The sequence below is a fragment of the Eucyclogobius newberryi genome, unplaced genomic scaffold (genome assembly GCF_026437365.1).
Source record: "Eucyclogobius newberryi isolate DKJ021-1_F unplaced genomic scaffold, fEucNew1.0.hap1 SCAF_5, whole genome shotgun sequence".
Lineage (NCBI taxonomy): Eukaryota > Metazoa > Chordata > Actinopteri > Gobiiformes > Gobiidae > Eucyclogobius > Eucyclogobius newberryi.
The window spans coordinates 41,630,014-41,656,833 of NW_027316167.1; the positions used below are offsets into that span (position 1 = coordinate 41,630,014).

General features: G+C 44.8%; 1 protein-coding gene across 1 annotated transcript in view; it reads left to right on the top strand.

Annotated features, from left to right (window-relative positions):
* The window catches only part of ddb1 (damage-specific DNA binding protein 1), a 131,878-nt gene that overhangs the window by 101,318 nt on the left and 3,740 nt on the right, over positions 1-26,820 (top strand). Inside the window, exons 23-26 of the mRNA XM_072465912.1 lie at positions 3,732-3,841; positions 10,916-11,085; positions 22,967-23,069; positions 25,685-25,808. Of these exons, the coding sequence (XP_072322013.1) occupies positions 3,732-3,841; positions 10,916-11,085; positions 22,967-23,069; positions 25,685-25,808 (507 nt within the window). The remainder of the gene's footprint in view (positions 1-3,731; positions 3,842-10,915; positions 11,086-22,966; positions 23,070-25,684; positions 25,809-26,820) is intronic.

Genomic DNA, 26,820 nt, shown 5'->3' on the forward strand with positions numbered 1-26,820 from the left:
AAGGGCCGTTAGCTCAAGTTTCCCCTTTTCCCCCGAGCGGCCCAGATGTACCAATCCAAGTGAGAACTGTTAGAGGGAAGCAGAGTGAGCCAAAGCTAAATATTGTAACCAGTTTTTTAGAAATTTGAAAGATTTTGAACTCAAAAAAAGCAAATGTCCTTAAAAAAAGAGCAAAATTGCCACAAAATCCGACCTTTGTTGAAGCTGGAGGTCCCGGTCACTGCAGGTTTAAGCTTGCAATAACGTACAAGCCCCACTTTAAGAAAGATGCCAATATATGCACTGATGTATTGATCATTGGAGATTCATTGCAGTATTTCTCAAACATGCACCAATGAGACAAAAGAACTGACACATTATTAAATCAAGTCTTAACAAGGCAAGGTTGGATTTGTATCGCAGAGGATGAACAGAACACTGCAGAGGATGAACAGAACACTGCAGAGGATGAACAGAACACTGCAGAGGATGAACAGAACACTGCAGAGGATGAACAGAACACTGCAGAGGATGAACAGAACACTGCAGAGGATGAACAGAACACTGCAGAGGATGAACAGAACACTGCAGAGGATGAACAGAACACTGCAGAGGATGAACAGAACACTGCAGAGGATGAACAGAACACTGCAGAGGGAAGTGTTGTATTTTGTTTTCAAGGCCATGTAACTGTTGTTAGCGCTTCTCCCTCTCAAAGACTTCTTTTTCTTTCCAATGTTGTTTCAGTTGTTATGCATTTCAAGCCTCTGTAGTTTGGCCTTCTCTCACATTCATTCAGTGAAAGTATGTGTGGATGTTGGATTTACTGCTTCCATAAAGCCCCTGAGCGGGCTTTGGACACGTTCCATACAAAGATACAGATAAAAGCTTATTAAAGCCACAGTAATATATAAAATGTCCACTTTAAAAATTTAAACCTTTAAACTCTTCACAACTTTCAGAGCCCAGAGCGAGTTTTGCCGTCACGGTAAAACCAACAACTAGCATGATAACGGGCACTTCCTGCATAGCGGAGAATAAAACACTGCAGACAGCACACAGTGGTCTTATTTTGTTACGATTCTTAAAATAATAAACTTTTAATGTCATTATTCCCACTTTGGTGACAAAAAAATTATTTATATTGTAAATAATAATATGTCAATTGCATTTGTTTTTACCCTATTTTCCGGACTACAAGTCGCACCAGCCAAAAAATGCAATAGAGAAGAAAAAAAAACATAAGTTGCACTGGAGTATGAAAGGTGAAAATAACAAATAATATCACATAAGTCGCTCCGGAGTATAAGTATATAAGTATAAATATAAGTATTATGGTAATATGTAATATCCCACCCTGGCCAAAACTATGAAAAAAGATGCGACTTATAGTCCAGAAAATACGGTAATGGGCTTAATAAAGGCTCTTTTATATTTGAGTTACATTTAGGCTTTGTATAGGTCAGTGGTGTCCAGACCTTTTTATAGGAGCCACATATTTGAGTGTGAGAGCCAAGGGCCCGACTGGAGATCTATACATCAAATCATACAGATGAGCCACGACATCATCGTTCTACCGAGTCCAACGACTGGGCAACAATATCCAATACCGATCTTTCTCACATTTTGGAAATGCAATTGTGTTTGTGGTTTGATTCTGCTCAAAGTTCACATTTTCAATTTGTCCAGGAAAAGTGACAAAAAGCCTGAACTATGAACTGACAAACGAAGTACTACAGAAGGTATTTGCACAGATCTATAGGGTTAGCAGAATAAAACGTTTTTGTGGAGGAAATTGCAAAAACAATTGCAGCCTGTGATTTGCGTCTAAAATGTGATTTGATTGTGATAAATCTGGCAGCACTGCTATTGTAGCCCAGACATTTGAATGTCACCATGACACCAACGCCTATTTTTAAACCTTTTAAAAGCACGACTGGGAGATTTGTATTCATCCTTTATTTCTATTTTTATTTATAACTTGATGCTTTATCTTGTTGACCATAAAACAGTTAAACATTAAAACATTTTTGGGCCGGTGTCATATGTTTTGGGAACCACACAAAACACTTTCTTTTTCCGAATCCTTTACCTTCAAATTCAATAGAACAAAAGCGTTCTAACAGATCTAAAATCACATTCTATTAGAATAGAAAGACGGATCTCTGCCGTTTGACTCACTTTTGTGTCGTCATATGTCATCGTTCTGAGCAGCAGATTTGTACTTGAACATTTGTGAATGATGCGGCGTTTGATGCTCCAAAAGCCTCATTTGTTTTGTCTGATTTAGCATTTTAAATACTAGAACATTTCTCATGACATATTTTAACCATGAAAACTAACAGAATTTTGCAGTGAATGTTTTTTCTCAGTTGAAACATTAACATTTTTCATGTTCAAGGCGTAAATGCTCCAGTCCTTAAATGGAACTGTCCAGTGCTGAATTTATCGTAGCAAGAAATTAACAATCGAGCCAAAAGAATATTATCCTGATGCTGTACTTTTTGAAATTCAAAATTGGGAGAAACCCAGCTCAGAGCTGCGCACGCTCGGAGCTGCGCACGCTCTGAGCTGCGCACGCTCGGCGCTGCGCACGCTCGGAGCTGCGCACGCTCGGTGCTGCACACGCTCGGCGCTGCACACGCGCGGCGCTGCACACGCGCGGCGCTGCACACGCGCGACGCTGCACACGCGCGGCCCTGCACACGCTCGGCGCGGAGCTGCACACGCTCAGTGTCGGCCTGGTTTATACTCTAAAAGTATTTGTGGGGGGAAAAGAAAGCTCACTTTTTATGTGAAGCCTTTTCTTTTTAACTGCTTAAAAATTAAACATTTAACTTTGTTCGGCCAACTTTCAAATACACTTTATAGAAAAAATGCTTAAAGAATTGACAAAAGAACAGCGCTTGTATTTTGAATCATTGCCCGCTCTGGTGTGGATGTATCGTGTTGCAGGCAGAATGAATGTGAAGAGCGTGCGGTGCAGAAGATGACAGCTTTGTTCACCACGTTCACGCATTTACTCTGCTGCTCTCTGATTGGTTCTCGGTCATAATCAGTGTTGGGTAGAGTTACTTTTAAAGTAACTCTTTATTCTCTCTACTACACTACTGTGTTATAAAAGTTCGAGTGCTCTTGTGCTACCAGTAATCCACATGATGGTAAAACCCAGCGGTGTCAAACATGCGGCCCCCGAACAAACACTTTTCTATTGGTTCATGGCCGCGACGTTTGCCTGAAAATTGATGAGATAAAAGTGAATTTTGCAAAAAGGTGCAGAAATATGGAGTGGATTACTCAGAAATGTACACTGCCTGTCCAGAAAAAGGACACGCTCTAATATTTGGTCGACCTTTATATTTGACTAATGAAAGCAGCTCTCGGCCCGCCGCCTCGGCCCACGTGTCGCACCGGCCCGCTGCCCAGCACAAACGGCCTTGCTTGGATACACAGAATACGAGGAATTCACTCATGATGTTATGATGTTAGTGGTCATAAAATGTGGGGGAAATAATTAGAATTGGTGGTCTTTGCTTATCAAGCGTCTGCTGCTCCAAATCTAAAATGTGGCTCTGCAGCGGCCAACAAACCAACAACAACCGGCCAATCTTTCCTCTCTGGCCGTCAGAACCAAATTATGGGACAATTTGGGATTGAAACCAAGACTGGAAGAAGCCATGTGTTAAACTGGCACAGCTCGAGCGCAGTAAATGTGTTGATCTAAATGTTTGGCATCTTTGTGGTTTGTTCAGATTGCCCGCGACTTCAATCCAAACTGGATGAGCGCCGTGGAAATCCTGGACGACGACAACTTCCTCGGAGCAGAGAACGCCTTCAACCTGTTTGTGTGCCAGAAGGACAGGTGAGGGGCCGGTGAGGGGCCGGGGAGCGGTGAGGGGCCAACGAGGGGCCGGCGAGGGCGGTCGTCATATGGATTTTCATTAGATTCACTCTGGGACTCAACAATGACTTGACTAGTTGTGACTAGTTGACTATAAAGACATATTTGATCATTTCTGATCTAGACGTTGCAAACTCTACAAGAGGCAATTTATAACATACATAATACATTGACATTATTGAATCAAAATGTCAAAAATGACTGCACTCTGTGGTTTTCAACTATCATTTGTAAATATTCTCCATCTTGAAGCCTTCAGTCATCATATTTCAACCTTTATTCTGTTTAAAATGTATTTTGGAATAGTCAATGTTCAATAGATATAATTTGACCACTAAACTAATGGTCAGCCGCAGCCGCGTGAAGAATGTGTCAAGACACAAGAGGAAAGAAATATCCAAAATACACATAGTTATTGATGAGTTATCTTTTAATTATAGCCCATAATTACAGTAAATATGATACGATCATTTTGTAGTTGTTTAAAAAGGGTAAATATATGATTTTGCAGTGTGGTGTTGGAGACTATTTAGAATATTGAGTTGTCTGAACACTTTCAAAATACAGAAGTAAATCTTATTTGTTTAAACTAGTATAATCTTTGTGATAAATAAGTAGCTCAATGAAACTGTGCGACAGTAACAGAACAACACAGGGTTGTTTTGATGGTGAATATGAGATTTGAGGGACTATGTCGCTCGGCCGGCCTTGGAACACCTCGGGACCCCCAGAGGAAGTGTCTGGGGGAGGGAAGTCTGGGAGCCCCTGCTTAGACTGCTGCTCCCAGGCCCCGAATGAGCGGAAGAAGATGGATTTGTGATTTTTAGTAAACATGACCACAATAAAGTGAAGCCGTTTAACCAGCTTCAGAGAGCCAATCAGAGCGCTGCTTTTCAGAGCATACTTCCTTGACAAAAATAAATATACTTTATTATTAGATGTGGAGAGTGTTTGGCTACTTAATGTTGTTCACAAAATGTCCTTTAATTCAGAGTAGATCAAAAACAAACGTTTCTGTGCTTGGAGCAGATAATATTCTGTATTTTCCGCTGTATTTTTCTGTAAGTCGCTCCAGCCAAAAAATTCATAATAGAAAAGGCTCCATCAACTGATGGTCTACTATGGGTACTTGTCCATACATAAAGCGACCCGGACTATAAAGCGCATCAAGCTAAACAATACGGACAATAAGTCAGTCAGTTGAACTTTATTCAGATCAACATTGTTCAAATGTTAATGAGCGTATTTCAGCCTCGTTCGGTTCTAACACGTGAAGAAACACAGTCCGATTCAGCTAAAAGACACGTTACTGTTTTCACAACAACTCTCAGACTTGCTCAGTTATAAAATGTAAAATACAACACGTTACACTCACTCTTTCAGTTCATTCCTCCTCCAAAAATCCTGTCCGAGTTTAACACGTTGGGCTGGATGCTCGAGTCATGATTCAGCCCTGTGAAAGCTCTGACCACAGCTGACTGATACTTTAGTCCAGAGTTTAAAGTCTGCGTAAGCGTGTCTCTTGCGATAATATAATAGATCCATGGTCTCTTGGCAGGAGCCATCTTGTGCCTGAGTATAATGTAGTTTACATTATACTCCGGACGGTTTTTGAGGACGATAAAGGCTTTTAAGTGCGCCTTATAGTGCAGAAAATACGGCATACGTCGCACTGGAGTATAAGTCGCATTTTTTGGGGGCATTTATTTGCTAAAATCCAGGACCAAGAACTGACATTTCATTCAAATGCAGTTTAAAACAATTATTAAACAACAGGGTGAATAGGTGTACGTATGCTAACGCTAACACCTTCAGCTACATGACGCGGTGTACGTATGCTAACGCTAACACCTTCAGCTACATGACGCGGTGTACGTATGCTAACGCTAACACCTTCAGCTACATGACGCGGTGTACGTATGCTAACGCTAACACCTTCAGCTACATGACGCGGTGTACGTATGCTAACGCTAACACCTTCAGCTACATGACGCGGTGTACGTATGCTAACGCTAACACCTTCAGCTACATGACACACAGACAGAACTGTGATAAGTGTCTGGTATGTTAATGTAACATATGAACAGTTATTCAGAGAACTATAGCATAAAGAACAAGTTTACTAAAGCATCAGAATTAGCCCAAATCAGTAAATCCATTCTTAAAAACAGCAGTGGGTCTGTTCTTCAACACCAGACAATAAGCACCGCACGGCAAAAGCACCTGCATCCACCAAGTTTTATTTGTGCGCTGAAGAGAAAGCTGCGTTCATACCTCATACATCGTTTAGTCCTGTTCTAGTCCAGGTTTAGTCCTGTTCTAGTCCAGGTTTAGTCCTGGTCCAGTCCAGGTTTAGTCCTGTTCCAGTCCAGGTTTAGTCCTGTTCTAGTCCAGGTTTAGTCCTGGTCCAGTCCAGGTTTAGTCCTGTTCTAGTCCAGGTTTAGTCCTGTTCTAGTCCAGGTTTAGTCCTGTTCTAGTCCAGGTTTAGTCCTGGTCCAGTCCAGGTTTAGTCCTGTTCCAGTCCAGGTTTAGTCCTGTTCTAGTCCAGGTTTAGTCCTGGTCCAGTCCAGGTTTAGTCCTGTTCTAGTCCAGGTTTAGTCCTGGTCCAGTCCAGGTTTAGTCCTGTTCTAGTCCAGGTTTAGTCCTGTTCTAGTCCAGGTTTAGTCCTGTTCTAGTCCAGGTTTAGTCCTGTTCTAGTCCAGGTTTAGTCCTGTTCTAGTCCAGGTTTAGTCCTGTTCTAGTCCAGGTTTAGTCCTGGTCCAGTCCAGGTTTAGTCCTGTTCCAGTCCAGGTTTAGTCCTGTTCTAGTCCAGGTTTAGTCCTGTTCTAGTCCAGGTTTAGTCCTGTTCTAGTCCAGGTTTAGTCCTGGTCTAGTCCAGGTTTAGTCCTGGTCTAGTCCAGGTTTAGTTCCAGGATTAGCCTTTGTGTGAACGCAGCCTCAGTGTTGTTTTGAGTACTTCTGATTTGACTTGTACATACATTACTGGACGTGTTACTCTGCACAATTATTTTATTTTTCAAAAAGCGTCGTGTAGAATCGTTCGCGAGAGACAAATAACGCATTTCGCAACACATATGTCTTCATTTTCGATCTTCCATATGCTTCTGTGTTAAACTGACCCTGCAGGAGGAAACTTATATGTGGCTGACGTTGCAGCCCAATGTTTGCATCTTTAATTAGTCAAAAAAGTGAATTCTACTCATTACCATTCACAATGAGAAAAACAATCATTAAGCACCCAAAAGTATAGTTCATCTGTTCTTTGATGGATCAGTGGAAGCACCTTCCTGCTCGTCCCATAACGCAGCCTTAAGAACGACGTTTTACTCCACAAGTCTGTTTGCAGTGAGCAGCTCCAGTGATCCGGGCACAGAGTATGACAAGTGTGCACTGAGCAAAGGAAGACCGATGTGGCGAGGGCCGAGCAGTGTCGTGACAACGCCTCGCTCCATCACGAGACCCATACGTCAGGCGGGACCACTCGATGCCTGCGACCTTTACTTTTGTAGTGGCTCTCCACTCGTCCTCCTCTTTTTATCATTAGCTCTCTATCATCCTGTGACCTTTTGGCTGCGCCACTCAAATCCCCGTCTCTCATGTTTTCTTTGGCCTCATCGATCGCCATTGTCCCACTCCAGGCTTCTCTTGGTGCAGTTGTTGTCTGCTCCTCAGGAAATTACCATGATTCCATTCACGGTGCATCTCTGTAACTTGTCCAGGAGCATAAACCCTCCAGAAAAGGTGAAGCATTGACGTTTTCTCTGCTTATCTTATAAAAACCTATACAAATCCAATGCATTTCGGAGCCTTCATTGTAGAGGCCTTTCAGGGTTAGAAGGTATTTACATAAGAACAGCCCACGGGTAATTGTTTCTCTGCAGAGGACTTGATATTACAGCGAGAATGAAATGCTTTGCAATTTGTTTCCAACCTTAGACTGACCTTAGCTTATACCTTATGTATTATGTACTGCTCTTTGGACCCCCCTGTGGAATGAAGGAATTGTTAAGAACATTTTCTCAATATTGTCAATGATCAGCTTAGGTTTCTTTTAACAGTTCCATGGCACGTAGTAGTTACATAATGTGTAGAACTAATACTAGTAATCCTTTGTGCAATAAGGACAGACTCTTTTTGCTGTTCTCCAGATAGAGGTGGGCTTTTATATCGAAAGGTAAATCATATATAATGTTGTTTTGAAGATGTGCTAAAATGTAATTTATAGTGGATAATTCTACAAAAAGAAAGTGATATATTAAAGTGATATTAACTTTCAAATAAGTGCAAATTTATATTTCTGAAAAGCCTTTATTTGTGGGGAAATTTCAATATTGCAACACAAAGTAGGTACAGAAGTAAATAATAAACGGATAAATTATATAAAACACTCTTATAGAAAAGCTCTTATACTATATAATAACAGTAGTGACACTTATTTACAGCTGTTATATGGACAGAGAATATTGCACCAAACACCATTGCACATGAATGTGACAGTATTGCACATGAATGTGACAGTATTGCACATGAATATGACAGTATTGCACATGAATGTGACAGTATTGCACATGAATGTGACAGTATTGCACATGAATATGACAGTATTGCACATGAATATGACAGTATTGCACATGAATGTGACAGTATTGCACATGACTGACAGTATTGCACATGAATGTGACAGTATTGCACATGAATATGACAGTATTGCACATGAATGTGACAGTATTGCACATGAATGTGACATTAGTGCACATGAATGTGACATTATTGCACGTGAATGTGACAGTATTGCACATGAAGGTGACAGTATTGCACATGAAGGTGACAGTATTGCACATGACGGTGACAGTATTGCACATGACGGTGACAGTATTGCACATGAAGGTGACAGTATTGCACATGAAAGTGACAGTATTGCACATGACTGTGACAGTATTGCACATGACTGTGACAGTATTGCACATGAATGTGAAAGTATTGCACATGAAGGTGACAGTATTGCACATGAAGGTGACAGTATTGCACATGAAGGTGACAGTATTGCACATGAATGTGACAGTATTGCACATTAATGTGACAGTATTGCACATGAAGGTGACAGTATTGCACATGAAGGCGACAGTATTGCACATGCATGTGACAGTATTGCACATGAATGTGACAGTATTGCACATGGGTATAACAGTATTGCACATGAATGTGACAGTATTGCACATGAATGTGACAGTATTGCACATGAATGTGACAGTATTGCACATGAAGGTGACAGTATTGCACATGAAGGTGACAGTATTGCACATGAAGGTGACAGTATTGCACATGAAGGTGACAGTATTGCACATGACTGACAGTATTGCACATGACTGTGACAGTATTGCACATGAATGTGACAGTATTGCTCATGAAGGTGACAGTATTGCACATGAAGGTGACAGTATTGCACATGAATGTGACAGTATTGCACATGAATGTGACAGTATTGCACATGGATGTGACAGTATTGCACATGAATGTGACAGTATTGCACATGGATGTGACAGTATTGCACATGGATGTGACAGTATTGCACATGAAGATGAATGACACATGTTCAGGGCTAACAGTGTTTGATGTAAATTGCCTAAGCATTTGATAACTTGACCTCAATTTATACGTTTAAAGACATGTTTTAAATTATTCTGCTGAATTGAAGTATTGTCTGTCATTATCTGGATGTTGTGTTAATATAGACAGAGAAGAGTTCAGTGATGGCCATTTCACAGGTCCAGAACAGCCTGTTCAGTTTATCCATGCTGATGTCTCATTTCCTCTCTTTACTCCTGAGGAAGCCCAGAGTTCATACACAACAGATGAATCATTTATCATCAGGGACTCATCTTCAACAAAAACTTTTCATCTTGAGCTATATTTTGTATCCTTTTGTGAGCTTGCTCTGTTTGAATGCACCACAGGATAAATCCTGTTGCACTGCAGAAAACATCAAGAATCATTCTATTCCGGTGTATTTGGGTGATTTGCTCGTCTCCTGCACGAGCAGAAGCGCGGGCTCGCATCCTCGGGCTGGGTGTCGCCCAGTACCTCACGATACCATACCAATCCCCATACATGGAACTTCATCCGATACGCCTCCTGAATCTTATAACCAGTGTTGATCGTTTACTAAAATTATGTTTTGCTAAAGCAGAATAACTAAATGCTTTAGGGCTGCCACGGTAACCGCATTTCTGATCTGATTTTTATGACGTTTCGCACACATCAGTGTTCTCGCTGAGGGGTTTTAGCATTGGCGGGCCGCCATACTCCATCTGGTCACCGCCATGCCCAAAAGATACAGATGATACGCCGCTCCTAAGTGGCGCCGTGTGATCATAATGGCTTTCCATATCTATGGCGTGAGCGCACATTTTTTAAGTACTTTTTTCGCGCGCCACCTATAGCCCGCCATCCTCCAACCTCAGCCCAGTGAGAACACTGATGTGGACTTTTCCTAAGAGATTCTTCCCTCTGACTCACTGCTTGTTGTCTGTGTGCGGTGTAAACTTGCTCCTGCTGTCTCTGCTCGCACTGTCGCTGATCCTTCAAAACAACCATCGGATTCTCTCAGACTGACTCTACATCTCCCACCTCCAAGTACTCGTTTGGGCCACGTTTAAATATGAGAAAAAAGGGATTAACTCAAACAAAACGACGTAAACATGCACTGTCCTCGCTCTCGGAGGAGGAGGAAGAGGAGGAAGAAGAGGAGGAGGAAGATGAGGAGGAGGCAGAGGATGAGGAGGATGTGGAGGAGGAGGAGGCAGAGGAAGAGGAAGAGTAAGATGTGGAGGAGGAAGAGGAAGATGCTGAGGATGATGATGGGAGGAGGAGGTGGATGATTGGGAGGAGGAGGATGATGAAGATTAGGAGGTGGTGATGATGATGATGATGATGATGATGATGATGATGATGATGATGATGATGATGATGATGATGATGATGATGATGATGATGATGATGATGATGATTCTCCTCCTCCTCTGTGCTCGTCTCCAGCGCGGCCACCACAGACGAGGAGCGTCAGCACCTGCAGGAGGTGGGAGTCTTCCATCTGGGCGAGTTTGTGAATGTGTTCTGCCACGGCTCACTGGTGCTGCAGAACCTGGGCGAGAGCTCCACCCCCACCCAGGGCTCCGTGCTCTTCGGGACGGTCAACGGCATGATCGGTACGTACGCTCACTCCAATGTAACGCCAAGAGAGACACGGTTTATCCAAGGAATCTCTTAAAGGGGTCATATTATGCAAAATCAACCTTAAGGAATTTTTTACCTTGTGGTATTCCTCATCATTAGTCCTGTTTTCCCCTACCCCCTATCCCCACCCCCATCCCTGTACTTAATTGCGATTATTTGACGGAGGTAGTTGGACAGCTGCATATACACACATTAAAGGTCTCATAACATGCAAAATCGACTTTTCAGAGCTTTTAACCTTCTTACATCGCTATTTGTGCTTCATATATGTCCAGAGTGTTTTTTTGATTGATTCCCGCAGTGTTTAGCTATATTACAGACTATCTCCTTTCCTCGAATCTCCAAACTGACGGGCGGTGGGTGCAAGACTGCGTCATAATCCCCCCTCACCCTCCCCTCCCGCCTGCCGCCTCCCGCCCTCTTCCCCCCGGCTCAGCGCTGCTGTCTCCCCACAAGCATTCCGGACATTCCGGAGTTTTTCTGCTTCGATTTACGACGAAACACGGCTCAAAGAGGCCCAAAACGTAATTCATGATATCGCACTCTTTACTATTATCACAATGGTGAAGGTTTATGAGGCAATTGATGCAGCAACCGGGAAAATAAACGGAGAGAAGTTCTATCCAATACCGAAAAACCAGGAAATAAGAGCGCAATGGACATATATATATCTGTTCTGCACACAGAATAAACACCAGAATAAACACCAGATTTGTAGAATAAACACCAGATTTATTTAGTCTCAAAGTAGTGTTGATCTGTAGTTCTATCGTTTCTCTCTCAGTCGCGCGGAGCGGCGCAGCGCGGAGCAGACAGCTGTAGGGGACACACTACGTCACGGGTTGGGCGGGGGAGCCAGATCGCTCTTCACAAGGGTGGGGGCGAATATCAAACCAAGCCGTTTGCATTTCCGGGTTGGTGAGGGGGTCCAAGGTCTGGGTGATATTTCTTTACTATTATGTTAAGGGTGTTGCACAACCCTTATTATCAATTATACACTTAGGATAGACTACGAAACGTGAAAAAAAGCATGTTATGGCACCTTTAAAGGTGCACTATGTACTTTTCTGGTGGAGGATCTGTGATTTTCCAATTTCCGATAATTTTCCAATTATCAGTACCAAATTTCCATCTGTGCTTCTGCACCATCAGACTCAATCTGGCCTCTTACTGCAGCACCTTATATGTGGACAAACCACATCTAATATGCTAGAAATCATTTTCAACATGTTTATTTAAGGTAAATATGAGCCCAACATTTAGCGCATGTGACTTGCGATGTTTGAATGCCTTTTCCAGAAAACTCAACGTGAACAAAATAAAGCCTCTGACTCATCCTGAGCTGATGGACATTCGCGGGGGTGATTGTGTGACTCTGGACAGCTGTAAGGACAAGGCAGTGTCCCTGCTTCTGTAGCTGCTCTGAGAGGAGGCAAGGCAGGACACAGGGAGAGACACTGGGAAAACGAGGAGGAGCCACAGCTTCAATCACAGTCATTTAGATTATTGACAGATCTGCAACAATTCAGAATGTTTTTCTGAGCATCAAAATTTTAAAACAATAGTTCCTCTCACCCCTAATACACTCTAGTCATGATAAATAACATGAAAATGAAATGCATAGTGCGCATTCAATCCTGTGGTTTTAGCTTTCTGTCAAATGCCGAGCCTCTGAGATGAAGAAATATGACGCACAACTTTTTCCAAAAACCTTTTTTTTTTTTTTTGCTTTTTCTAATTTTCATAGCATCAAATCAATAACATCAGCAGCTTTTTTAACATCTAAAAAACATTGCCAAACATTTGGAGAGACTTATCCATGCGTTTGTCTCCAGTAGATTAGACTGTAACGCCCTCCTGCTGGTGCCAGAATCAGGACTAAACATGGAGCGGCCTCCTGCTGGTGCCAGAGTCAGGACTAAACATGGACCGGCCTCCTGCTGGTGCCAGAGTCAGGACTAAACATGGACCGGCCTCCTGCTGGTGCCAGAGTCAGGACTAAACATGGACCGGCCTCCTGCTGGTGCCAGAGTCAGGACTTAACATGGACCGGCCTCCTGCTGGTGCCAAGAGTCAGGACTAAACATGGACCGGCCTCCTGCTGGTGCCAGAGTCAGGACTAAACATGGAGCGGCCTCCTGCTGGTGCCAGAGTCAGGACTAAACATGGAGCGGCCTCCTGCTGGTGCCAGAGTCAGGACTAAACGTGGACCGCCTCCATAAACCCTATGCAAGATCCGCAATGGCTGCAACGTGTGGCGTCCCAGACGCATGTCTTCCACAAAGGGTACTGTGAATACTGTGTTCCACGAGTTTATTGGCTTTACCTTTAGCCATGCACAAATACACAGAGCTCCTGTACTTCACATAGACGAAAGACACGATAGATTAGACATGGTCAAAAGAACTAACCTCCACACTGCAACACCCGAGTGCAGTGGCAGGAGGAACGAATCCAACAAATACTTTTGGACAAATTTGATTAAGATAAAATAAGATATTCCTTTATTGTCCCACATGGGGAAATTTCATTGATGCAACGCAGGTAGCATCAATGAAATTTCCCCATTACATTTATGGGATTACTTGAATAAATACAAGGCCACCATTTTGACATTAGTGGTTCCTTTTGTTTCCCACCCTGCCATGGTGTTGCCAGTTGTAGCTTACTACCTCCACTAGAGCTGGGTATTGCCAAGACCCTCACGATACGATACATATCCCGATACATTTTTGAAAAAAGGGTTCTAAAAATGTCCTAAATGGGTAATGTTTTTACTCTGGATAAGAAAATTTATGAAATGTCATGTTTATCTACACAGCACTTCTTTATAAATCCATTCTGCTCTAATAACTTCAAACATCCAACTGATCCAAATCGAAATATGGAACACATTCTAGTAAAGTATTGTATGTTTCATGGTCTGAACTTGCAGCAGCAGCATCTTCTGCACAGAGGAGCTTCTGATCAGGTCCACAGCTCCTTCTCGCCTCCAGAGGAGCTTCTGATCAGGTCCACAGCTCCTTCTCACCTCCAGAGGAGCTTCTGATCAGGTCCACAGCTCCTTCTCACCTCCAGAGGAGCTTCTGATCAGGTCCACAGCTCCTTCTCACCTCCAGAGGAGCTTCTGATCAGGTCCACAGCTCCTTCTCACCTCCAGAGGAGCTTCTGATCAGGTCCACAGCTCCTTCTCACCTCCAGAGGAGCTTCTGATCAGGTCCACAGCTCCTTCTCACCTCCAGAGGAGCTTCTAATCAGGTCCACAGCTCCTTCTCACCTCGGCCCAGAGGAGCGCGGCAAAAAGCAGATCAAAAGTCAAAAAGATCAAAACTATTCCACCTCGTTTAAAGCCCTTTCACACAGTAGACCCCCGGTTCGATTCCCGCTTGGGACATGAGCAGCCAGTGTGGGTCCTTAGGCAAGACCCTTCGCGCTACTGCCTACCTCATACCATGATGCGAGTACACAAAATGAATGACATGCCGGCTCAGACGTCGCCCGGCCACACAAGGTCTGCATCAGATGCTGGGGAACAGGGCACCTTGATGACAAATGGGCTACTGGAACAAGGAGAAAATTAACGACCAAACAACTAGTAGTTCAGTGCTCCAACATCCACAAGCGGCAACTGCTATCACAACTAGAGATAATTACCCCATTACAGCGGCTCAGTGAAGTACTCTCAGAAAGTCTTCTAGAGGACGTGAATGCAGCATTGACAGCTATCCCTACGGCAACCATCACTGAAACCAATGAGCTGATATACAACTCATCAGCAGTGATCCTTGAGACACTCGGCTATCGTAAGAGCAACCATGAGATGAAATACCCACCATGGAAAAGGAGGTTGGAGGCTAAGATCACGACAGCTTGGTGAGGGGTGAGCCAACTGTCTGCAATGAAAGGTGCAATGCCAAAGCAAGTACCCAAGAGGTACAACCAGATGCCCAAACCTGAAGCCCTCGAAACTGCCAAACAAAGGCTCCAAGCCTTAGCCAGCCGCCTAAAGAGGTACACGAGAAAGAATGAAACCGAATAAACAGGTTGTTCTTAACCAGCGAAAGTGTATGCTCAAAAGCAGGGTAATAACAGCAGAGCAGACCCACCAAGGCTGGAAACTGAACAGTACTGGAAAGACATATGGGAAAGAGAGGCATCCCACAACCGAGATGCACAGTAGCTGATGGCTCTGAGAGAGGACCACAGATCCCTGAGCAGAATCCAGTTACCATCACTGTGGCATACATACAGCAAAGAGTCTCAGGCATGAAAAACTGGACAGCAACGGGCCCTGACATGATACATGCACTGGGCCCGATACATTCATACTGGTTTAAGAAACTCACCTCACTCCACGAGCGCCTAGCAGTCCAAACACACTGCTAAGGGACGGAACTCACCTTGAATGGCTAACCGAAGGGCGTACAATCCTGATCCAGAGGGATCCCTCAAAGGGCACAGTCCCGTCCAACTATCGGCCAATAACCTGTCTCTCCACAACGTGGAAGCTCCTGTCGGGCATAATGGCGGCTAAGATAAGCGGGCACATGGATCAATACATGAGCACAGCTCAGAAAGACATCGGCAAAAATACCAGAGGTGCGAAACATCAGCTCCTGGTAGAAAGAACTGAACCCGACACACCAACCTGAGCACTGGCTGGATTGATACAAGAAAGCATCTGACTCAATGCCACACACTTGGATCATCGAATGCTTGGAGTTGTACAACATCAATGGAGCTCTAAGCGCCTTCATAGGGAACTCGATGAGGTTGTGGAAAACCACCCTTGAGGCCAATGGCAAGACACTGGCACAAGTGTCCGTCAAATGTGTCCCCACTCCTGTTCTGCAGAGGTCTGAACCCCCTCACTGCTGTTCTACAGAGGTCTGAACCCCCTCACTGCTGTTCTGCAGAGGTCTGAACCCCCTCACTGCTGTTCTGCAGAGGTCTGAACCCCCTCACTGCTGTTCTGCAGAGGTCTGAACACCCTCACTGCTGTTCTGCAGAGGTCTGAACCCCCTCACTGCTGTTCTGCAGAGGTCTGAACCCTCTCACTGCTATTCTGCAGAGGTCTGAACCCCCTCACTGCTGTTCTGCAGAGGTCTGAACCCCCTCACTGCTGTTCTGCAGAGGTCTGAACCCCCTCACTGCTGTTCTTCAGAGGTCTGAACCCCCTCACTGCTGTTCTGCAGAGGTCTGAACCCCCTCACTGCTGTTCTGCAGAGGTCTGAACCCCCTCACTCCTGTTCTGCAGAGGTCTGAACCCCCCCACTGCTGTTCTACAGAGGTCTGAACCCCCTCACTGCTGTTCTGCAAAGGTCTGAACCCCCTCACTGCTGTTCTGCAGAGGTCTGAACCCCCTCACTGCTGTTCTGCAGAGGTCTGAACCCCCTCACTGCTGTTCTGCAGAGGTCTGAACACCCTCACTGCTGTTCTGCAGAGGTCTGAACCCCCTCACTCCTGTTCTGCAGAGGTCTGAACCCCCCCACTGCTGTTCTACAGAGGTCTGAACCCCCTCACTGCTGTTCTGCAGAGGTCTGAACCCCCTCACTGCTGTTCTGCAGAGGTCTGAACCCCCTCACTGCTGTTCTGCAGAGGTCTGAACCCCCTCACTGCTGTTCTGCAGAGGTCTGAACCCCCTCACTGCTGTTCTACAGAGGTCTGAACCCCCTCACTGCTGTTCTACAGAGGTCTGAACCCCCTCACTGCTGTTCTGCAGAGGTCTGAACCCCCTCACTGCTGTTTTGCAGAGGTCTGAACCCCCTCACTGCTGTCCTACAGAGGTCTGAACCCCCTCAGCCAAATAATCAACAAGACTGGCTATGGATACGACTCAGGAATGGAGCTACCATCAGTCTCCTCCTCTACATGGATGACATCAAGCTGGATGCTAAGAGCTAGCGGGACATTCACTCCCCGATCCACAACCACCAGGATCTACAGCTCAGATATCAGACTGTCATTGGGACAAGAGAAGTGTGTGATGGTGACTAAGAGAGGGAAGGTGGTCCACCCAGAGGGAAGGTGGTCCACACAGAGGGAAGGTGGTCCACACAGAGGGAAGGTGGTCCACACAGAGGGAAGGTGGTCCACACAGAGGGAAGGTGGTCCACACAGGGGGAAGGTGGTCCTCACAGAGGGAAGGTGGTCCACACAGAGGGAAGGTGGTCCACTCAAAGGGAAGGTGGTCCACACAGAGGGAAGGTGGTCCACACAGAGGGAAGGTGGTCCACACAGAGGGAAGGTGGTCCACACAGAGGGAAGGTGGTCCACACAGAGGGAAGGTGGTCCTCACAGAGGGAAGGTGGTCCACACAGAGGGAAGGTGGTCCACACAGAGGGAAGGTGGTCCACACAGAGGGAAGGTGGTCCACACAGAGGGAAGGTGGTCCACACAGAGGGAAGGTGGTCCACACAGAGGGAAGGTGGTCCACACAGAGGGAAGGTGGTCCACACAGAGGGAAGGTGGTCCACACAGAGGGAAGGTGGTCCACACAGAGGGAAGGTGGTCCACTCAAAGGGAAGGTGGTCCACACAGAGGGAAGGTGGTCCACACAGAGGGAAGGTGGTCCACACAGAGGGAAGGTGGTCCACACAGAGGGAAGGTGGTCCACACAGAGGGAAGGTGGTCCACACAGAGGGAAGGTGGTCCACACAGAGGAGGTCTCACTCCCAGTAGGAACAATAGCAGACATTGAGGACAGTTACAAGTACCTGGGAATCCCACAGACAAATGACAACATCGAAGCGGAAACAAGGAAAGCGGCTACGGCCAAATACTTACGAGTACAAAGAACCCTCAAGCTCCCGGGGGCCTCTGGTAGAGGACCCGAGCTTGAAATAGAGCTTAAATTGAGAAATAGAGGCCGCCCGCGGAGGGTGAGGAAGAGTTTAAAAAAAATATATATAAATATGTATAATTATTATTTTATTTATTTTTTATTTAAAACAAATATTGATACTGTGAGTATCGATACCGAGTCCGTGACAATATATCTATTTTGAACACAACCCTAACCTCCACTGAGTTTGCAAAGTGAATCTTTATTTGAACAGGGACAATACACATTAATTAACATTTCTGTAAATGTGCCAGTATTATACGGCCAGTTTCCTCCTGTGGTCCCAGGCCAGGTTTAAAATGCCAGGAATATACAAAACACACATTTACATGATCCACATTATACATTAAGGTAAGTAATAAATCCACATTAAAGCAGATTACTTGAAATGTGTACAACATTCTGCATGAGCACAAACAAACATATATGTGGACAACAATAACAGGGAGCAGCGTGCTCAGGTCCAGCACAAGAGCAGCAGAAGGAACCACATCTTTAACTATGGTCAAAGGCCTCAAACAACATGATTTCAACACGAGCTCTGTACCAGCTGTTAGCTCTTTGTTATACAGTATGTTTGACATCTCATGCCTGACAGACAGGGGGCACTACTGCTCCTATTGCACATGTTATGTGTCTGGGTGGGAACTGAAGGAAACGTGGTTGCAATAGATGTGAACATGATGGTTGCTGAATAAATCCCCCTAAACTAAACGTGAAGAAAAAGATTTCGGTTCAATGTTCGTGACACTGTTTTTATGAAAACGGTGATGTCTTTTTTCTTCCATGTATCACTCCTGGATGAATTGTGTTCCAAAACTGGACAGCACACTTTTTCTCAAGGGGACGACTAGATTATTTGAGGAGCAGATCTAGTGTCTCTGCTACTTTGGCTAAAGAAATTAGAAAGTGGTGGTGTGTCCATATTCATGCAGCAGGAAGCGTATGATTTCTGATATGAACTTTAGATATCACAGACATGTCGGCTGTTGCTGCACAAACTCGATATGAGCTCACTATTTTTACAGTTTAAGCTGATTTGAGTGAAAATTGTGTTACACACATACCATTAGTGAGGACACAGTCATGCTCATACTTTATTACACTGACCTGTGTTTTTACCTGTGGCTCCTGATCTGTCCAGGTTTGTAGAGGATGTTTTCCTCACAGAGCGTCATCACAGAAGATTGTTTTCTTGTTAATTCCACATTAGCACTTTTAGCACAGCTCTAACATCCACACAACCATCTTCTTTCTTTCTTCCACGTGTTTTCCAAAACCTCGTCTCTTTCCCCCGGGAGGGCCGGCTGCTGCAAAGCACAGTGGGACTTGTAGTTCTAGCGATAAAAACGCTATATATCTATTGGAAATTAAATAAATAAATTATAAATGTTTTACGGGCCGGATTTGTACATCTGGGAGGCCCCGATGTTGCCCGCGGGCCACCTGCTCTCCCTGTATGCCTAATATATCTAAAATTAGCTAAATTTAGCATCACTGTTGGGGTAACTTTCTTTTCTTGTTCTATATTGATTTTCTCACCTGAAACAAACATCAGAGATTGTTTTGTAAAGAACATACATTATTTTTTGAGTGTACAAAAGAGCAGCATATATAGTGTGCAAGTAATCCAATTTTAATGTCATCCAGATCCAATCGTTTCAAATGAGCAATGATCAGCTCCGGGCTTTCCAATTGTAATGTCCCCAGCCAATCCCCTGTAAGCAAAACTACCTGAGTTCAGATATTTCCATTCAGAATGTAACCATTCTACATTATTTTCCAATGAACAGCACCGTGACACACAATCCAGCACGACACAACTCTATTTCACCTGTTTTCCACAAAAGGAGATCTTCAAATACAATTGTCCAATGTTCGTGATAAGATTTGCAGGATCAACATGTCAACTCAAAGTGACAAAGTCCAGATTAATGAACATAACTATTGATTAAATCCTTTGTTTAGGGCACACTCATGAATAGTGCCACACTGCCCCCCCATTTCCACATGTCTGCTAGGGCTGGGACTAATTGGCTCCACAACAATTGTGTTAAAGCCATTTATTGTGAAGTAGTGTTCCGCCTTCACAGAATCGTTGTTTTACGCCTCATTACTCGGCTTTAAGCCATAAGCCCTATAATAATGGCAGTGATGAACAGCCGGGCCAAGAGCTCATTTAAACTGTGTGCTTAGCTCCACTCACTGGCCACATGTTGAACGCTGCTGGAGTTTGGCTAGAAGTAAATAACACAGAAAAGCTTGAATTAATATGAATCTAACATCTTTTGCCTTCTGCTCACTAATGCAAGGCTCACGAAGTAACTTGCCTTTAAGGTTTTCTATAAACTTCTTATAGTATATATATATAGTATATATATATAATATGAATTCAGCTTCACAGCTTCAGAGGCCCTGAACCTCAAGCAGTTTTTTTTTTATATTCTTGAGTTGAATAACTCTGAAATCAGGGTTTTCTGTTTTACAAAGAGGGATTAAATAAACCCGACTCAAAGTCTATGTTTCACATTAAACTACACATTTACATTTCAGGTTTTACTAAACAGTTTGCCTATTTATCCCCAGTATGTGAATTTTTGTAAAGTTGATATTGTTCCCTCCTGGTTGGACATGAGCACAAATATGACAGAGCCAATTCCACAATTACCTAGCAACCAGACTGTAAACAAGAGCCAAAATCCCTATAACGGCACAAGAGTTATGATTTGACCAACAATAATGCCATATATGCATATTGCAGCTGCAGCAAAAGAACATTCAGGGAGTGTGGAGGAGCCTGAAAACCATCTCGGGCTTCAAAATCCCCCCTGCCCAGACAGAGGGGGATCTACAGTGGGTGAATGATTTAAATGCTCACTTCTTGAGGTTTGATCGGTCACCCGCCCTCCCCCTGCACAGCTGCATGCTCCCTCTTCCACAGCTGAACAATGCCCTGCATCTGTTCCTCTTCGCTTATCTGCCCCGGACCATCAGCTCCCCACTTCGCCTGGACTCACCCATCTCCCCAGCACACGGTCCCCCTGCCAACCACTGACTGTCACAGCAGCACAGGTGAGGAGTGAGCTGAAGAGGATTAAAGTGAGGAAGGCAGCAGGACCTGATGGCATCAGCCCCAGGCTCCTTAAGTCCTGCAGATGAACTGTGTGGAGTTATGGAGCATGTCTTCAACATGAGCCTGAAGCTGAGGGTGGTACCACAGGTCTGGAAGACCTCCTGTCTGGTACCTGTGCCTAAGACACCGCGCCCCAAAGACCTCAACAGCTTCAGGCCAGTGGCTCTCACGTCCCACCTGATGAAGACACTGGAGCGGCTGGTCCTGGACCACCTCCGCTCCACCGTGAGCTCAGCCATGGACCCGCTGCAGTTTGCATATCGGTCTGGCATCGGAGTGTAGGACGCCGTAATCTCCCTGCTGCACCGCTCTCTCTCTCACCTGGAGAAGCCTGGCAGCTCTGTGAGGATTCTGTTCTTCGATCTTTCCAGCGCCTTCAACACCATCAGCTCCTGAGGGACAAGCTGGAGACGGCTGGTGTGGAGTATGACCTGGCAGAGTGGATCCTGGACTACCTCACAGACCGACCCCAGTTTGTGAGAGCCCGGGACTGTGTGTCTGACACTCGGACCTGCAGTGTGGGGGTGCCCCAGGGCACTGTCCTCGCGCCCTTTCTCTTCACCCTTTACACTGCAGACTTCAGACATGACACGGACAGCTGTGTCCTGCAGAAGTTCTCTGACGACTCTGCCATCATCGGACTCATCACGGACGACGATGACGCGGAGTACAGAGGACTGGAGCAGGACTTTGTGGACTGGTGTCAGCGGAACCACCTCCTCATCAACGCAGGGAAGACCAAGGAGATGGTGGTGGACTTCCACAGAGGCCACGCCCCCCTCACCAGTGAACATCCAGGGACGGGACATTGAGAGAGTGACTCATACAAGTACCTGGGTGTTCATCTGAACCACAAACTGGACTGGACTCATAACACAGACGCACTGTACAGGAAGAGCCAGAGTCGGCTCTACCTCCTGAGGAGACTCAGGTCTTTTGGAGTGACAGGGCCACTCCTGAAGACCTTCTACGATGATTCTGAATGCATTTACAAATCCATTTTACAAATACATTTACAAATACATTTACAAATACATTTTACAAATACATTTACAAATACATTTTACAAATACATTTACAAATACATTTTACAAATACATTTTACAAATACATTTACAAATACATTTTACAAATACATTTACAAATACATTTTACAAATACATTTTACAAATACATTTTACAAATACATTTTACAAATACATTTACAAATACATTTTACAAATACATTTACAAATACATTTTACAAATACATTTACAAATACATTTACAAATACATTTTACAAATACATTTACAAATACATTTTACAAATACATTTTACAAATACATTTACAAATACATTTTACAAATACATTTACAAATACATTTTACAAATACATTTTACAAATACATTTACAAATACATTTTACAAATACATTTACAAATACATTTTACAAATACATTTTACAAATACATTTACAAATACATTTTACAAATACATTTACAAATACATTTTACAAATACATTTACAAATACATTTTACAAATACATTTACAAATACATTTTACAAATACATTTTACAAATACATTTACAAATACATTTTACAAATACATTTACAAATACATTTTACAAATACATTTACAAATACATTTTACAAATACATTTTACAAATACATTTACAAATACATTCCTGTGGGAAACGTGATGATGGGGGAGTAAATGTACTACTATCCTCTGCTCCAGGAGGCCATGGCCAATCACAAAGCTCTCTGAATATGTAAATGAGCGCAGCCTGGATTTAGTTTCTTGTATTCTACATAAAGAAAGTCATGTTTCTCTGTATATCGTGAGTATTGTATATTGAGTATTGTATCTTCAGTGTTCTGTGTGTGTTTCAGGCTTGGTGACCTCACTGTCCGAGGGCTGGTACAGTCTCCTGCTCGATCTGCAAAACCGCCTCAACAAAGTCATCAAGAGCGTGGGCAAGATCGAACACAGCTTATATCCTTTTCCATGGCAACAAGAAGCCCAAAAAAGACCCGGGACGGCGTGAGCATCAACTGAAAGCCTATGATCATATTTACATACTTTTAATTAAGACTAAACGACGGTGAAAAATAAAATGTGGACTCTTTTTACATCACGTCATACATTTCAGGGTGTGTCTGCTGGTTTCAGACGGAACGTTCCAGACCCCGTTTTGCTCCAGAATAACAACCATTTCAACCATTTCATTAGTCAAAATGAACCTTAGAGAAAGTAAATGCCAAATAAGCTGTATTTTCTTTGTGGAGAGAATAGTGTCTTTGCGTTGCAGAACTTCATTCTGAGCAGAGGGACATTTTATAATTGAATACAGTAATAATTGAATCACAACGACACATTTGATTGATTGCTTTTAGCCCTTCTGTGGAGTTTTATCTGTATTATTTATATTTTACTTGACTGAACCTACCGTCCTTGTATATTCAATTATCTATTCAATTTGTAATTTTTAATCTGTTGCAATGAATCTGGCTCAGTTTGCGCTTTCATAACGTAACGCTTTCCTGAGGGACCACCAGAGACATGGACCACCAGAGACATGGACCACCGGAGACATCATGGACCACCGGAGACATCATGGACCACCGGAGACATCATGGACCACCGGAGACATCATGGACCACCGGAGACATCATGGACCACCGGAGACATCATGGACCACCGGAGACATCATGGACCACCGGAGACGTGGACCACCGGAGACATCATGGACCACCGGAGACATCATGGACCACCGGAGACATCATGGACCACCGGAGACATCATGGACCACCGGAGACGTGGACCACCGGAGACATCATGGACCACCGGAGACGTGGACCACCGGAGAAATGGACCGTGAACACGTTACTGGAGCCTCTTACTCGTTTCATTCAAGAGGAATTATTTCCCAGTACAATGTTTGGTTCGATCTTATTTGATCTTATTAGGTCTTATCTTCTCTAGACAAACTTACTCATGCGCTTATATAACTGAATGTTAAATTGTATTATTTCATCGTTATCTTTGATAACATGAGCTACATGCTCATGGTGATGCGTGCTTGCCCTTATGACGCGGTCTTGCCCCACCGCCCGTCAGTTTGGAGATTGGAGGAAAGGAGATAGTGACGTAACTGTACTTTTGCTTGAGTACAAGTTTGCAGTACTTTCCACTGGACGTGGTGTTTATCACCGTGTGAAATGTTAAGAATATAATGTAGTTTATATAGAAGTACTGCATACACTGCACACTCCACTATTCACACAGCATAAGTACAAGTAAAGCTCTGACCTGCTCCTGACCAGCTCCATGACCTGCTCCATGACCTGCTCCTGACCTGCTCCTGACCTGCTCCTGACCTGCTCCTGACCTGCTCCATGACCTGCTCCTGACCTGCTCCTGACCTGCTCCTGACCTGCTCCATGACCTGCTCCTGACCTGCTCCATGACCTGCTCCTGACCTGCTCCATGACCTGCTCCTGACCTGCTCCTGACCTGCTCCATGACCTGCTCCATGACCTGCTCCTGACCTGCTCCTGACCAGCTCCTGACCTGCTCCATGACCTGCTCCTGACCTGCTCCTGACCTGCTCCATGACCTGCTCCATGACCTGCTCCTGACCTGCTCCATGACCTGCTCCTGACCTGCTCCTGACCTGCTCCTGACCTGCTCCATGACCTGCTCCTGACCAGCTCCATGACCAGCTCCATGACCAGCTCCATGACCTGCTCCTGACCTGCTCCTGACCTGCTCCATGACCTGCTCCATGACCAGCTCCTGACCAGCTCCTGACCTGCTCCTGACCTGCTCCTGACCTGCTCCTGACCTGCTCCATGACCAGCTCCTGACCAGCTCCTGACCTGCTCCATGACCTGCTCCTGACCTGCTCCTGACCTGCTCCATGACCTGCTCCATGACCTGCTCCTGACCTGCTCCTGACCAGCTCCTGACCTGCTCCATGACCTGCTCCTGACCTGCTCCTGACCTGCTCCATGACCTGCTCCATGACCTGCTCCTGACCTGCTCCATGACCTGCTCCTGACCTGCTCCTGACCTGCTCCTGACCTGCTCCATGACCTGCTCCTGACCAGCTCCATGACCAGCTCCATGACCAGCTCCATGACCTGCTCCTGACCTGCTCCTGACCTGCTCCATGACCTGCTCCATGACCAGCTCCTGACCAGCTCCTGACCTGCTCCTGACCTGCTCCTGACCTGCTCCTGACCTGCTCCATGACCAGCTCCTGACCAGCTCCATGACCTGCTCCATGACCTGCTCCATGACCTGCTCCTGACCTGCTCCTGACCTGCTCCATGACCTGCTCCATGACCTGCTCCATGACCTGCTCCTGACCTGCTCCTGACCTGCTCCATGACCTGCTCCATGACCTGCTCCATGACCTGCTCCTGACCTGCTCCATGACCTGCTCCATGACCTGCTCCCTGACCTGCTCCATGACCTGCTCCTGACCTGCTCCATGACCTGCTCCTGACCTGCTCCTGACCTGCTCCATGACCTGCTCCATGACCAGCTCCATGACCTGCTCCTGACCAGAACATGTTGTGTGGATTTTCCTTGACCTTTTGCACTTGGAGGTCGTTCCACACGGAGCGGAAGACGGAGCAGGCCACCGGCTTCATCGACGGTGACCTCATCGAGAGCTTCCTGGACCTGGGCCGGGCCAAGATGCAGGAGGTGGTCAGCACGCTACAGGTGAGGGCAGAGTTCTACTCTCTGGACACAACCAGACACGGAGGTCACTTCCATGTCGGGGCGTCACCATTATTTGGTTTATCCATAATTGTGATTATTCAGTCACAATATCGTTGTAGAAAACAATAATCGAGACCATTTTAGTTCAGTCTATATCCCATAAATGTACATTAATTAATTCATAATAATAATAATAACATTTTTGTCACGTTGAACTTGAGTTTGTCCTTCAGAACGTTCAGTTGTGTAAAGCCTTCTTAGACCGTGAGAGTTAAAGAACGATTCTTTGTGGTTTTGTGTCTCAATCATCGGGATGTTTTTTCTCACATTAATCGTAACTCTAACATTTGATATTGTCACATCTCGACTTCTAGGACTTCTACGACTTCTAGGACTTCTAGGACTTATAGGACTTAGTACATACCTTGCTCAGACAGGTACTTTTTAGTTCCTAGTTCCTAGTTCCCCCCCTCTGCAGGGACTACACCTGAAAAGCACCAAACAAAGAAAGTTGACTTCTTGTGACTCAAAGTCTTTTATTGATACATTTGTCAATTATTGAAACGGGACGATCTGATCTTTATCCACCGACATTTGACTTGAAGCGAGAAGCTTTGAGGACGAGATGGACTGAGCATCTTTGAGCTGAACGTGCTCTTCAGAACATCAGGGAACGAGCTTCAAAGAAGGTGCTGGAAAAGGCTCAAGATGATGAGGCTGAAGCAGTAAATATTATTTGTATAAGTCAAAAGGCAAATTAACCTCATTATAAATAAAGTCATTTAGTCGTCTTAAACTCCAAACAAGACTTTTTGACTTCTATACGAACGTCATCTTCTGATGGAAAGAGTCCTGAGGTCACACAGGCCCTGAGGTCACACAGGTCCTGAGGTCACACAGGTCCTGAGGTCCTGAGGTCACACAGGCCCTGAGGTCACACAGGTCCTGAGGTCACATAGGTCCTGAGGTCCTGAGGTCACACAGGCCCTGAGGTCACACAGGTCCTGAGGTC